The sequence below is a fragment of the Panicum virgatum genome, chromosome 2K (assembly GCF_016808335.1).
Source record: "Panicum virgatum strain AP13 chromosome 2K, P.virgatum_v5, whole genome shotgun sequence".
Lineage (NCBI taxonomy): Eukaryota > Viridiplantae > Streptophyta > Magnoliopsida > Poales > Poaceae > Panicum > Panicum virgatum.
Window position 1 is genome coordinate 5,856,081 of NC_053137.1, and position 12,682 is coordinate 5,868,762.

Sequence of the window (12,682 nt, forward strand, 5' to 3'; positions counted from 1 at the left end):
GTAGACCCCGGCCCCCTCCCGACGACGAGCACGAGAAGCAGGCGAGGCAATCCCGTCGGCTTCTCCCAGTCCCGCCCCCCAAATCCCCCGCGATCCCCGAAACCCTAGCCCCCAGCGCCGCAAACCGACCGCTCCGCCGTGCTCCCGCAATCCAGGTGAGCCCCGACTCGCCCCCCCCCCCCCCCCGCGCGGAATTCCCTCCGGAAACGGCCTCCTGGGCCGTCGGAGGCAGCGCCGTCGCGGAATTATTTTTTTTTGGCGTTCTTATCTCTTGTTTCTTGGGTTGTGGGATTGGATTGAGATTGCTTGGGCGCTCACAGGTTGAGTGTTTTTTCGTGGTTCTGACGCAGGGCCGCCCGGCGATGGTTTTGGAGCGGGACGTTTGAGCTGTTTGGGATTCGTTCGTGAGTTTTTTTTTTATTGATGGGTTCGGATGGGGATGAGCGCGGCTCGGCGGCTGCGTCGGCGAGGAAGCCGCGGAAGAGGCAGCTGGTGATTGAGTCCAGCGACTCCGAGGCCGACGAGTACTGCATCTCGACGCGGCAGAATGCTGGCGCCGCCGCGTCCGTGGGCAATGCTGGTGCTGGTGGTCGAGGTGATGATGATCAGTTGGTGGAGAAAGCCGTGAATGTTAGTTCTGAGAAGGTTTCAGATGTTAAGTCCACTGATGGAGAGGGTTCAGAGAAGAACAAGGAAGCTGAGCTTGAGAAGAGCAGTCCACAGCCTGTTGCCAAGAAGATCAGAGTCGAGGCCGTCCATGGTAGTGGCAGTGGAAGCAGTGGAGGTGCATCTAAGGGTGGAACTGGTGGGAAAATGCTGCCCCGGGGGCTCCCGACATGGCGGTTTGAGAAGCCGGAGGTAAGGGGAGGGCGAGTTCTTGATGATAAAGGTGAGGTGGATATGAAGGCAAGCAGTGTTTCGAATGTGAAAGGGCAGGTATCGAGTTTGGATGACAAGAGGAGGCGGGTGGAGCTGCAGAAACATGAAAAACGGACACCATTGAAGACTGACCAGGGCAATTCTGTTGATTCTGGCCAGCAGGAGGTTATTAGATTGCAGGGAAAAGGGGGTGTTTTAAGGATATTGCCGAAGAATGATAAGTTGGTCAGGGATATGGGTGATGACAAGACTCTGTCAAAGAAAACTAAGGTAGATGGGGAGACTGGCGATGGCAAGAATCTGCCGACGAACATTAAGGCGGATGAGAGGACTGGTGATGGTAGGATACCAACAAAGAGAGGTGTTTTAAAGCTCCTGCCGAAGAATAATGGCATGGTGAAGGAGACTAATGATGGCAAGCTTCTGCCGAAGAACAAGGTGAATGGGGAAACTGGGGATGCCAGGATACTGATGAAGAACTCCAGGGTGGATAAGGAGTCCAGTGATGGAAAGATTATAACAAATAAAACTAAGTTGGATGGAGAGTTTAGTGGTCACAAGATGCCTATGCAGAACTCTACCATGGGCTTGGAAACTGCTGCTGAGAAGTTTCATCCCAGGAGCAGTAAGGCAGATGGTGAAACCAACAAGAGCTATAAAGGATATAAGGAGAAAAGTGGTGCCCTTGCAGAGTTTCAGAAGCAGGATTCAAATGGTGAGAAGAGAGTTATGGGTAAGCTAGTCTCTCCCATCATGTTGAGGAAAAGTGATCCAAGCATAGTGGGAGTTTCTTTGGGCCAGAGTATGAAACAACAAAATTCAAAGCAACAGCAAAAGAACTCCTCACTAAACCATCATCAGGCTTCTCTGAGTCAGAAAGATGAGAACACCAAATCAAGTGAACATAAGAATATGAAAAAGAGATTGCTAGAGCATAAAGGGCTGCCGGGAAATTTATCAAAGAAGGCGAAATCAGAAGCCAATGATCTGCAAGGCACATCTGGCCCTGTGATCAACAAGCTGGAAATGAAGAAGCCAAGGGGAGGACCTGTCAACAAACTCAAGCAGGATGTCAGGAACCAGATAAAACGCTTGCTTTTAGATAATGGATGGAAAATTGAACTAAGACAGAGGAAAAATAAAGATTATGAAGATTCTGTCTATGTTTCACCTGAAGGGACTGGTTATTGGTCAATCACTAAGGCTTATGCAGTTTACCAAGAGCAGTTTCAAAATCCACACGATGAAAATCATATGGGCTGCTCGTCTGAACTTAATAATATTATACCAAAGGATGATCTAGCAATGCTAAAAAAGAACATAGTTAGGAGAAGGACGAATAAAGAGATTTATGGTACTAAAAAGAAACCTGGGGGCAGCAAAAGCAGAGGCTCAAAAGATATCCTTGCTAAAAAAATTTCTAGAAACAAGCAACGGAACAGGGATGATGGGGTAAAAACCAATCATCGGAGATGTGGGCTTCTTGTCCGTGGGGGTACTCATAATATGGAAAATAACATGGATGGCTATATTCCATATGAATGGAAGCGGACAGTATATTCATGGATGATAGATCTGGAGGTTATTTCTGAAGACACAGAGGTCAAATACATGAACAATAAGAGAACAAGGGCAATGTTGGAGGGTAAAATTACCAGGAAGGGTATATTCTGTGGATGCTGTTCCAAGATTCTCACAGCCGCGAAGTTTGAAATTCATGCTGGTTCGAAAGAGAAGCAGCCCTACAAGAACATCTTTCTAAAAGATGGTAGGGTTTCTTTGTTGCAATGTTTACATGATGCATGGGAGAAGCATGCACAGTATGAAAAGAAAGGATTCTACAAGATAGATCTTGGTGAGGATCAACATGATGACACTTGTGCTATTTGTGGGGATGGTGGTAATTTGCTGTGCTGCGATCACTGTGCCTCAACTTTTCACTTGGATTGTTTGGGAATTAAGGTAACCATACAAATATATATCATTTGTTTTCTCCACCCCAACACATTAGATGAACAATTACCATGGTACGAGATGTTAAGCATTCTTGAATGGTTTCTCATTTGCTTGTAGCTTTCCCTTGATAGCTGTTTGCTAGGATGGTGCCCTAATTTGTTTAATTTGCTTATATCTAGAATGACTATGTTGTTGCATGCTTTTATGTTTATATTTAATTTATGCCAATTGCATCTGCAGATGCCTCGTGGAGATTGGTACTGTCGTAGCTGTTTATGTAGGTTCTGTGGCTCTGCCCAAGAAAAGACATCATCTTCTCCTGAATTACTTTCTTGCTTGCAATGTTCAAGGAAATGTAAGACTTTCTACTACATGCAACTCTCCCTCCCTCCTTCCCTCTCTGTTCACTTTTACATTGCCTTACCCAATGAGTTTGCAGATCACCAAGCTTGTTCACCTGGAACAGAGAGTGACTCCATTTGTACCAAACCCAGTACTTTGGTTGATTGCTTTTGCAGTCCAGGATGCAGAAAGGTACAGAGTTTTATTTAGTTCAGTTTTTTTTTCAACTTGCGAGGATCTTATTTAGTATTTTCCTGCATTATTTGTGTGCCATTCTGCCATCACATATGCCTATATATATGCACACATGATTCAATAGTTGGTGTTTTAACAGCACACATCATATGACTAAGTTTTGACATTGCACGATTTTGTGCAGTTTTGTTTTTAGCATTTAATGTCTTGAATGCATATAGAGATGAGAATACCTGTGATTACTATTGTTTATTTATTTCAGTCTCATAGTACTCTATTTCAGTCTGTATGATGTGAACATATCATGTATGGAACCTCAGGTTTACCTGGATGCGTGCCCGTTAATCTCTGAAAATTTTGCTCCTCTTGTACTTCTGGGAATATATGACATAAGAAATCTCCCTTACATGATGGAATGCATATTTTGTTACATGGATTCCCCTGCAAAGTCATCTACAAACAGTGATACGTTCGTTCCACATCCACATTCAGTGCTTCATTGATGCCTACTACTGCTGAATGGCTTAAGGCGCTTAACTGATTCATCTTAAGTTTTGCTGTTATATTTGATGTTTGAGATTTTCTTGGGTAGAATATATTAATACTCATATTTAATTATATCTGGATGATGATGATGATGTTTCTACATGGTTGGCCAGAATCATGCCCTTCAGGGGTTATATTAAAGCACAGTATCAATAAATCTCTGAGAAATCTGCAGCTGATGCAAAAAAAAAAAAAAATGTGGATGCATATTTATCATGCTATAAATTTGCCTTCTCATTCAACAAATCAGCCCGTGAAATTTTCAATTTTACCTGATACATCTTAGTTAATACTGTTAATGTCTTGAAAAATGTATGTATTTACTGGTTTTTAGTTATATTTGTATATGCAAATTACTTTAACACATGGATACTTAAGCTGTTCTGTTCGTTGAATAACTCAGGTTTATAGACGACTAAAAAAGCTTCTTGGGACAAAGAATGACATAGAGGCTGGATTTTCGTGGAGTCTGGTTCGCTGTTTTGCTACCTGTCATGCCATACCCCCAAAAAATAAAGCACAGTCTGTCCATTGCAACTCCAAGACAGCCCTTGCTTTCACAGTTATGGATGAGTGTTTTGAGCCACACATTGATGAGAGAAGTGGAATTAATATGATTCACAATGTTGTATATAACTGTGGGTAAGTATATTTTTACGTTCTTGATTCATTGTGGTTGTAGCTCCATAAAAAATCAAGATGAATGGTTTTCCTAAGCTAGATGCTATTCTGATGGGAGCTCAAAAACTCTTAGAAGCTGGGAATCTTGTTTCTTAACATTGACTGTTCTTTGCGTTTTCAAGAGCATGTCTATATGAAAGTTAATTCAAATTTGGGTTTCATGGATTCTAGGAAATACCTATTTCGGGAGCAAGTAGTAACGTTCCTAGATCTTTTATTTTTATCTTAGTATTCCTTAGACCCCATGTTTCATCATCATAGCCATTCTAGATGTGCCACCTTTCTTGTTTCTTTCCCCAATGTAGTCACTTTTTGAAATTATGTAATCTGCTATTGCAGGTCAGATGTCAGTCGTTTAGACTTTAGTGGCTTCTATACATTCATCCTGGAACAAGGTGACGAAGTAATATCCGCGGCATCTATAAGGTACATTTGTATGTACATATGCTGTTAATTTTGTTGTATTTGTTAATAAATTATTAATTTCTTGGTTTGAAAGGAATTCTCGGTTGCTGGAAACTGCTTACTGCCTTTTTTTGTATGTGGACCCAGTGGCAGTGGGCAACGGGACAAGTACTGTAGTAGGGTGTAAATTAGATTTCCATAGCACTCCACAAGTCATTTGCTTAGTTATGTGCATATTGGTAGTCATGATGGTTGCATATTTTTTTGGATAATATTTGGGTAAAGCTTCTTAGGAATTCACATGAAGCTAACCCTATGAAAACGTCAGCGCTGTGACCACTGAATGCAAGATCAGACGAAATGTTCTTAAGTCTCCCTACATTTCTCAGAGCCTTGAATTAGTGTGATGGGAGAAGAGCTCCTGGCTAACTGGTCAATTACGAGTCCCTACCCTCACCTCACCCCTCAGACCCTTACCAACCATGCACATGATAGCATAACACACGGTTAACCGTCTTTCCAGGGAAAAACCATCTGAATTCTTTTGAGTTCAAATTTGATTTGTTTGTTCAGAAGTTTCCTTGTTCTGTGAGATTTCAGAAGGATACGGAAATAGTGAAGATGAACTAGATAATTGAAATTTATGTGAATTATAGACGAAAATGTAGTTGATTTTTTGAAAAGTAAACTTAGATGTGTCCAAAGCATTGAAACTGGCCAAATTGTTTTAGCTAAGCTGATACTAATAAACTTCTACGCTAGAGTGTTATCCATCCCCATCACCTGTTTTGTCATGATTATTCAACTCAACTTCTGCATGCAACACGTGTATACAGAAAATGTGTCTAGGGTGCTCTTAGCATGGTATTTTGAGTCTTTCATGTCTTTCATTCATCATTCCTCAAGTAACCTCTATCCATTGTATAGGAAGTTAATCAACTCTTGTTTTTGAAGTTTGTCATGATATTTGTTCCTCAACCCTCATTACTGACCAATCGCTACCCATGACCCATAAAAAATAATGTGAAACCTACAAACTTGCCCCTCATTGAGTTCTTTTTTTGAATTTATTTATGAATTCTAACATAATTTCAGTTCTAAAATGCTTCGTTTGTTCTTTTTTCTCCATGAATCAGGATTCACGGAACTGATTTGGCAGAAATGCCATTCATAGGCACAAGAGGCATGTATAGGCACCAAGGGATGTGCCGTCGACTACTCAGTGGAATTGAATCGGTAATTTGCTTTCTCTTCTCAGTTGTACATTCATGTGAGTACTAGTGCTTGCAGTCGCTTGCTATCATATGTTTCCCCTTATGTGTTGTGTCATACTTCCCTTGTCTTGCTTCTTTGTCCTTCAAAGATATTTCTGCCTTTCTCTATTCCGGTCCTTTATGTGGGCTGCTGATGTTTATATGGATAGTCCTAGTATGTTTGCAGAATTGATCTTATTCACATATTGGTGTTAACATGTCTCTGATTCTTTCTTTATACGATTTGAAATTATCAGATGCACCATCTCTACCCTAGCTTGTTTCCTAAATTGTCTGGCATACTAATTAGCAGACAACTGTGTGAATTATATGTTTGTCTTATAATTGAGCATCAATGTGTGTTCTTTATAACAAAGAGCGTGTTGCAACATCCAAAATGGGTTTAATCTGAAATGGCATCAAGTATTTTTGTGAGGCTGAGGTATTGCGTAAAATCCCACATTCTAGTTCCATGTTTTTCTGTTGATATTCAGAAGAAGGGATTCACTAACTGACTTCTAGCTAGCCTTGTGTTTGGCTTTACCAAACTAGAACCCACATAATCAGGCTAAGTCTTTCTCTTTTGTAGCACACACCTATTGGCATTCTTGTTTTCAGGCCTTCTGACTTGTATTTTTTGGGTTAATTTTATTGTTTTGTAGGCCCTTTGCTCTCTCAATGTTCGAAAGTTAGTAATATCTGCTGTGCCAGAAATGGAAAACACTTGGACAGCTGTTTTTGGTTTCAAGCCTGTTGAACCTTCCAAGAAACAAAGAATCAAGTCGCTAAATCTCTTGATTATCAATGGGACCGGTCTACTAGAGAAGAGGTTACTGCCAACTGGCACAGTTGATGGACAGACCACTGCCAAGCCAGGTTGCAATACCAAACTGTTCTTGTAATGCTGTAGTTTCATTTCATTTCATTTCTTTTAATCTGATAATGCTGTAGGTTCATGTCTGAACAATGCTCATTTGTTCTGTGCAGCTAATGCTGTTGGATCTGACAAGGCAGATGCCAAAATTTTTGGTGAAGCAAGTGGATCTATGACACCTGTTCATGTTTCTCATGAATTTGTTGTCGTTAATGATCTTGAAATTAAGTGTCATGAGAGTCCTCGTCCTTTAAATAGAAACCCAGCAGGTTTGACATCTGACCAGCGTCCTGCTGCTGAAGAAAATGATGTAAAAAGAACTCTAGAAAGGACATCCAGAGTGTCTGTAGGAGATAATAAGTTGCATACACTTCCAGGAATTAATTGTGGAGATGACATGTTGTTGAAGGCTGGAGCAGACAACACTCAAGAAGGGAAATGCGGAGAAATAAATGGGCAATTTATTACTGAAAACACTGTTGCAGAACAGAAGTGTCAAGATAAATCAAATTCCAGTCGTTCAAATTCACATGCTACTCCGGTGTCCGTGGATCCATGTTCTTGTTTATCTACTGAGGTTGGGAAAAGTGAAAATTGTCCATCTACCGAACTTTCTGTTGGAGCTGCTCCCATAATAGGCAAAACTGAATCTAATCTGACATCCAATTCTCCATCTGTCCACTGTGCCAATCAGGAGCATGAAAAATCTTGTGCAGCTCCTGTTGACACTAACAGACCTTTAGCTACTATGGATGAAAAGCCTGATAACCATGAGCTGAAAACTGGGGTTGCTGATGGTTATCTTCAAAGCTCAATGGAAGCTAAAAGCTTGGAAGATACAATTAATATAGTTAATGGAACATCAATAGCCTATATAGATAAAGATACTAGTGAAGATCACAGTGCTTCTGACAGTGGATTATCAGTGAAGGGATCTGTTCAGAAACCAGAGATTATTGAGGACAAAGTTGGTTCATTTTTACCAGATTTGAAACATCCTAGTTGTCAAGATAGCTTGGAGAAATTGACTGGGTCAAAGTCACTTACAAGTGATATGATTGACACGGATGATGTGGCTATTAAAGTGGGAATGACAGTTGAGAGTTGCAATGAAGCAGGAATGTCAGCTCCTATCCTCGACATTTCAAATGCTGTTTGTAAAGTTGTGATTAAGCCTACTCAAACTTGTGGGGATGGTCAACTTTGTGGAGAGGATGTCATATGCAGTAATAACAGGGAAAGCGACCTAGCTTCTAGAGAACCTGTCAATGCATGATTGAAAGGTATTATTCTTATTCTAGATAATGTTATATATCTATCGTTGAGCTTATCCTTATTTACAAAATTGTTTCCTTACATTGCTGCTTTTGAACTTTTTGTTTGGGTAATGACAGTCTGGTTTTCTGCAAGAAGCATGTTGCATTCTCACTTCTCAACAGCCATAGCTGAAGCGCCTGGAACAATTGCATTTGCAGCTGTGGCTTGTCGAAGTTTCTGGACTTTTGGTTCTTCTGAGGCTCTAGATCATGATGCCTTTTTGGGCAGTAGATGTTAGATTGTGCTGGAGAAGCTCTATATGACCTGCAAACTGGGTCAATTTTTTGTTGTACATACATGGGAGTTCTCTATTGTTCTGGTCCCCGCCTGAACTCTCTGAAGGCGGTATATGGATGTTTAATAATGTAGACATGGACATGCGCTCTACCTATCCTGTACAGAACTTTTTTTCTAAAAAAAATCATCCTTTTTGTATGGTTCTTGTGTTGATCTGGGCAACCATGATAGCATTCAGTGTTGAGGTTGCAGGGGTGCTGCTATCGATCTGCTTGTGCAGCACCTGTAATGAAAATTCCTGGTTAGCGCTATCTCAATATCAAGCTTGTGCAGCATCAGAAGGAATGCTGGTTTGAGCTCTCATGCGGTTATATTTCTCAAGCCAAACTAGAATCTGAATGAGATGATGGTGGACAGCGTTATTTGGAACAGAACGTCCCCTTTATGCAAATTTCATGATGGTGAAAGCATCTGCTCTACTCCCTCCGTTACAAAAAAGCAGTTATTCTAGGATTCAAAATTTATTCTAAAAAACAAGTCATCTTGCCCTATTTACAAAAATGCATGTGCATGCAAGAGTCAATTAGTTGCAAATGTGGATAATAAATAGGGACACATATGATTATTTACTTTCTTATTAATTTGTCCTAGAATTCTAGTTTCTTGGGACGTATAGGGAGTATGTGGCTGTGTTGCACATTTGAATCTGTTTTAGTGGTCTGGCTCTGCAATCTGTATATCCATTTAAATTCAAACTGTAGTTATAAAATCAAAGTTGCGTCCAATCTTCAATGAAAAAGCAGACAATGCTGTCACATGACCAAAAAAGAACCCAAAAAAACACCCTGGAGTCCTGCTTGAAAAAAAAAGGTTAAAAATCTTGTTTAATGGAGCGCCTCAACCAATATTTCGGCCCGTTACGGCCCAACCTGAAACAAAAGAGCCCGTTAAACCCACGGGATCCACTCCGGTCGGCCCCACTCCGCATCCATCCTGGCCGTCGATCCGCCGCCCCTAGGGTTACTTCCACCCGCTCACACTCCCAACTATAAAAGCGCTCCCCGCTGCGCCGCCGCCGCCTCCGAGAGGAGAAACCCTACCCCGCGCAGCCGCAGCCCGCCGCCGCCGCCGCCGCCGCCTCGTCGAACTCCGGCGCGTGCCCGAGCCCCGCCAGCCGCTGCCGCCATGGTAAGCCTCGCCCTCCTTCGCGGCCGCACTGAGCCGCCACGGGCCGGTGGTGGTTTCTTCTGACGCGCGGGTGGGGTTGGTTTTCGCAGTCGCTGATCGCGGGGGAGGACTTCCAGCACATCCTGCGTCTGCTCAACACCAACGTGGATGGCAAGCAGAAGATCATGTTCGCGCTCACCTCCATCAAGGGTGTCGGCCGCCGCTTCTCCAACATCGTCTGCAAGAAGGCCGACATCGACATGAACAAGCGGTGAGTTGTAGATGGCGTTGCGGCTTTGGTTCATGTTGTGCAAGCCTTTGAATCATGGCGGTATAATGCGGTGCTGTGGATGAGTCGTAGTTGATTTGTGGGTGGTTCGTCTGGAGTTAGGGGAAGATGGCCCTCCATTTATTCATCAATTCGAGAGGGCTAGGGGAGCAGCTGCAGATTTGAGTTTAGAGGCTAGTTTTTTTTATGCTAGGCCTTCGATAATGAGGTTGTCTAGATCCTGCTTGATTGAGTAATAAACGAGGAATGATTGTTGCGATGTGATGGATTTAACTTTTTGCTGATGGTAAGATGGATTTACATAGGCTTATTATTTCTTGTAAAACTATAATTTCCCTGTTCGTGTTTGTCTTAGGTTTACGTGTAAATTGTTAGTTTAGCACAATGGCAACTGCTGTACATGGAAGGGCATGTCGTGGTGCAGTAGTAGTAAAAGCAGTTAGTGACAAGTAAATTCCCTGCTAACTGTATGAGAAGTGTGATACATGCGTCTGCAATTCTTTCATTGTAGGTAAGGCTAGATAATAGGGTCAATTTGGTTTCTCCTCAGGAGCAATCTTTGACAACTGGGGAGAAATGTACATTGTTCATAAGTTGTAGTCATCTGAAGCTCTGAGCAGAACCTTAATTAGCTTTTCTGAAGGGTCTGAATGCTACTTGAGAAAATGAAGTGACCACTGAAAAACATACTTTAAAGTACTCCTGCCATTTAAGACATTAATGCAGAAGCTTTGTTATTTTGCAATGTTTGCTCATGTTTTTTTGATGTTGGAGATTGGTTTATGGCACCACTCCCCCACTACTTTTTCCACATGCCATATGGCCTGAAGTTAAGCTCTGACGACTGTTTTTGTGCAGGGCTGGTGAGCTCACGCCAGATGAGCTTGAGCGCCTCATGACTGTGGTTGCCAACCCCCGCCAGTTCAAGGTGCCTGACTGGTTCCTTAACAGGAAGAAGGACTACAAGGATGGTAGGTTCTCCCAGGTTGTTTCTAACGCCCTCGACATGAAGCTCAGGGATGACCTTGAGAGGCTGAAGAAGATCAGGTCAGTCTCTTGGAACATCTTTGTGTATGTTGCATTGCATTCACACATTCATCGTCACGGCATTGTCTGAAATTCTAGCTTCATTTTTGTTCTACATTATGTGTTGATAGTGCGGTCATTGTAATTGTGATGATAGCCTTTTAATACATTTGTGTTTGAAACTTCCAGCTGCTCTTTGCACAGAATATGGCCGTCTGTAATTTATATACACACCTCAGTTCTGTTGCAGCTTTCGTTATATGATGATGATACTGTCTTTTAACAAAACCCTTGTGCTATCCAGGAACCACCGTGGTCTGCGTCACTACTGGGGCCTTCGTGTCCGTGGCCAGCACACCAAGACCACCGGAAGGCGTGGAAAGACTGTTGGTGTGTCGAAGAAGAGATAAGCCCCATGTCCAAGCGCCCTGTATTGGCCCATAGCTTGTGTCTTGAGTATGCAAACCTTTGTGCCATGTTTTGCTGGATATGTTTATCTCTAGGATAGATGTTGAGCTGTTTGGGTTCATGAATACTTGTAGCGGCTCCATTGGTGCCTGTGTTCGAAGCGCGGATTGAATTTCAGTGTTCTGTGAAAAAACGATGAAGTCTTGCCTGTTTGGAAAAGCATCCTATGTCCTTTCGTGTCATGGGGTCTGTTGGGCCACAGTGTTTGATGAGCAGCTGTTTCGACTTTCGACCTACATGCGTTCTGCATTTAATTTGGGGCTACTTTCGTGCTACTAGTCGTAGAAGCTTGGTTCGTTCTGCATCTGGGATTTATTAATTCTGAAAACTGAAGGGGATCAGCATTGCAGAGAGGGAACTGTGCGGCGTTGTTGTATCAAATCCAATTTCGTGCAGGTTGTAGTAGAGCAGTGTCGGGTACCATGATTAGGGGCATTCTGATCATGGAATTAAAATTGTCTTAAAAAACGCAAACACATGTTAGGCAATTAGGCTCACGAAGGCCCACAGTCCCCTTCCAATCCGGAAGAAAGAAAAAGACTCAAAGAAGCCCAATACGCGGCCCATGTACACAGTGCGGCCCATCTGTATCCCCATCGCCCTGCATTTCCGCCTCGCTCGCGAGCCTACCCTCGGAGGAGCGGATTGTCTCTGCCTCGCTCGAGGCCACCCCTCGATGGAAAGGACAAACGGCCCTTCCACTCGTCTACCCGCCGTACGAAGGCATTAAACGCCAACCACTCCTCCGCAGCGCCTGGGCCAGACGGCGTCAGGCCGCCATTCCTCACAGTGGCTGTGACCGGAGTCCCGTCCGCCAACTCCGGTCACTGCTCCGTCATCCCGGACGCTGTGGCGACACAGTGGGAACCTGCGACGCAGTGCAAGACGTGCTCAGGCACTGCTCCGGCCACTGTACTGCCAACTCCTCATACCTCCTTCAAGCTTTCCCCTCCGCGAAGCCCTCGAATGGCATGGGCACGACCCTCGGAAGCGGCCCCGACCTTGACCAGGACAGAGCCCTGGCCTGCAGGACCCTCGGAACGTCAC

General features: G+C 43.3%; 2 protein-coding genes across 4 annotated transcripts; both read left to right on the top strand.

The window, feature by feature from the left end:
• Window positions 1–8,883, top strand: LOC120663208. 2 transcript variants are annotated; one of them, XM_039942111.1, is made up of 10 exons: window positions 1–155; window positions 351–2,841; window positions 3,076–3,190; window positions 3,275–3,369; window positions 4,322–4,560; window positions 4,939–5,025; window positions 6,141–6,240; window positions 6,920–7,136; window positions 7,245–8,414; window positions 8,526–8,883. In XM_039942111.1, the coding sequence occupies exons 2-9, from the start codon at window positions 424–426 to the stop codon at window positions 8,405–8,407; spliced, it is 4,434 nt and encodes a 1,477-aa protein (XP_039798045.1). In that variant the 5' UTR covers window positions 1–155; window positions 351–423; the 3' UTR covers window positions 8,408–8,414; window positions 8,526–8,883. The 2 variants fall into 2 exon arrangements, with proteins under 2 accessions (XP_039798045.1, XP_039798046.1); XM_039942112.1 differs by having other exon boundaries at window positions 6,920–7,133.
• An 841-nt stretch (window positions 8,884–9,724) lies between these two features.
• LOC120663334 (40S ribosomal protein S18-like) lies at window positions 9,725–11,871 on the top strand. 2 transcript variants are annotated; one of them, XR_005670480.1, is made up of 5 exons: window positions 9,725–9,873; window positions 9,963–10,123; window positions 11,000–11,188; window positions 11,472–11,662; window positions 11,747–11,871. XR_005670480.1 is itself a non-coding variant. In XM_039942141.1 (4 exons), exons 1-4 carry the CDS (start codon window positions 9,871–9,873, stop codon window positions 11,575–11,577), a joined length of 459 nt encoding a protein of 152 aa, XP_039798075.1. In that variant the 5' UTR covers window positions 9,725–9,870; the 3' UTR covers window positions 11,578–11,836. The 2 variants fall into 2 exon arrangements, 1 of the variants encoding a protein (XP_039798075.1); XM_039942141.1 differs by having other exon boundaries at window positions 11,472–11,836.
• The last annotated feature ends 811 nt before the right edge of the window (window positions 11,872–12,682 follow it).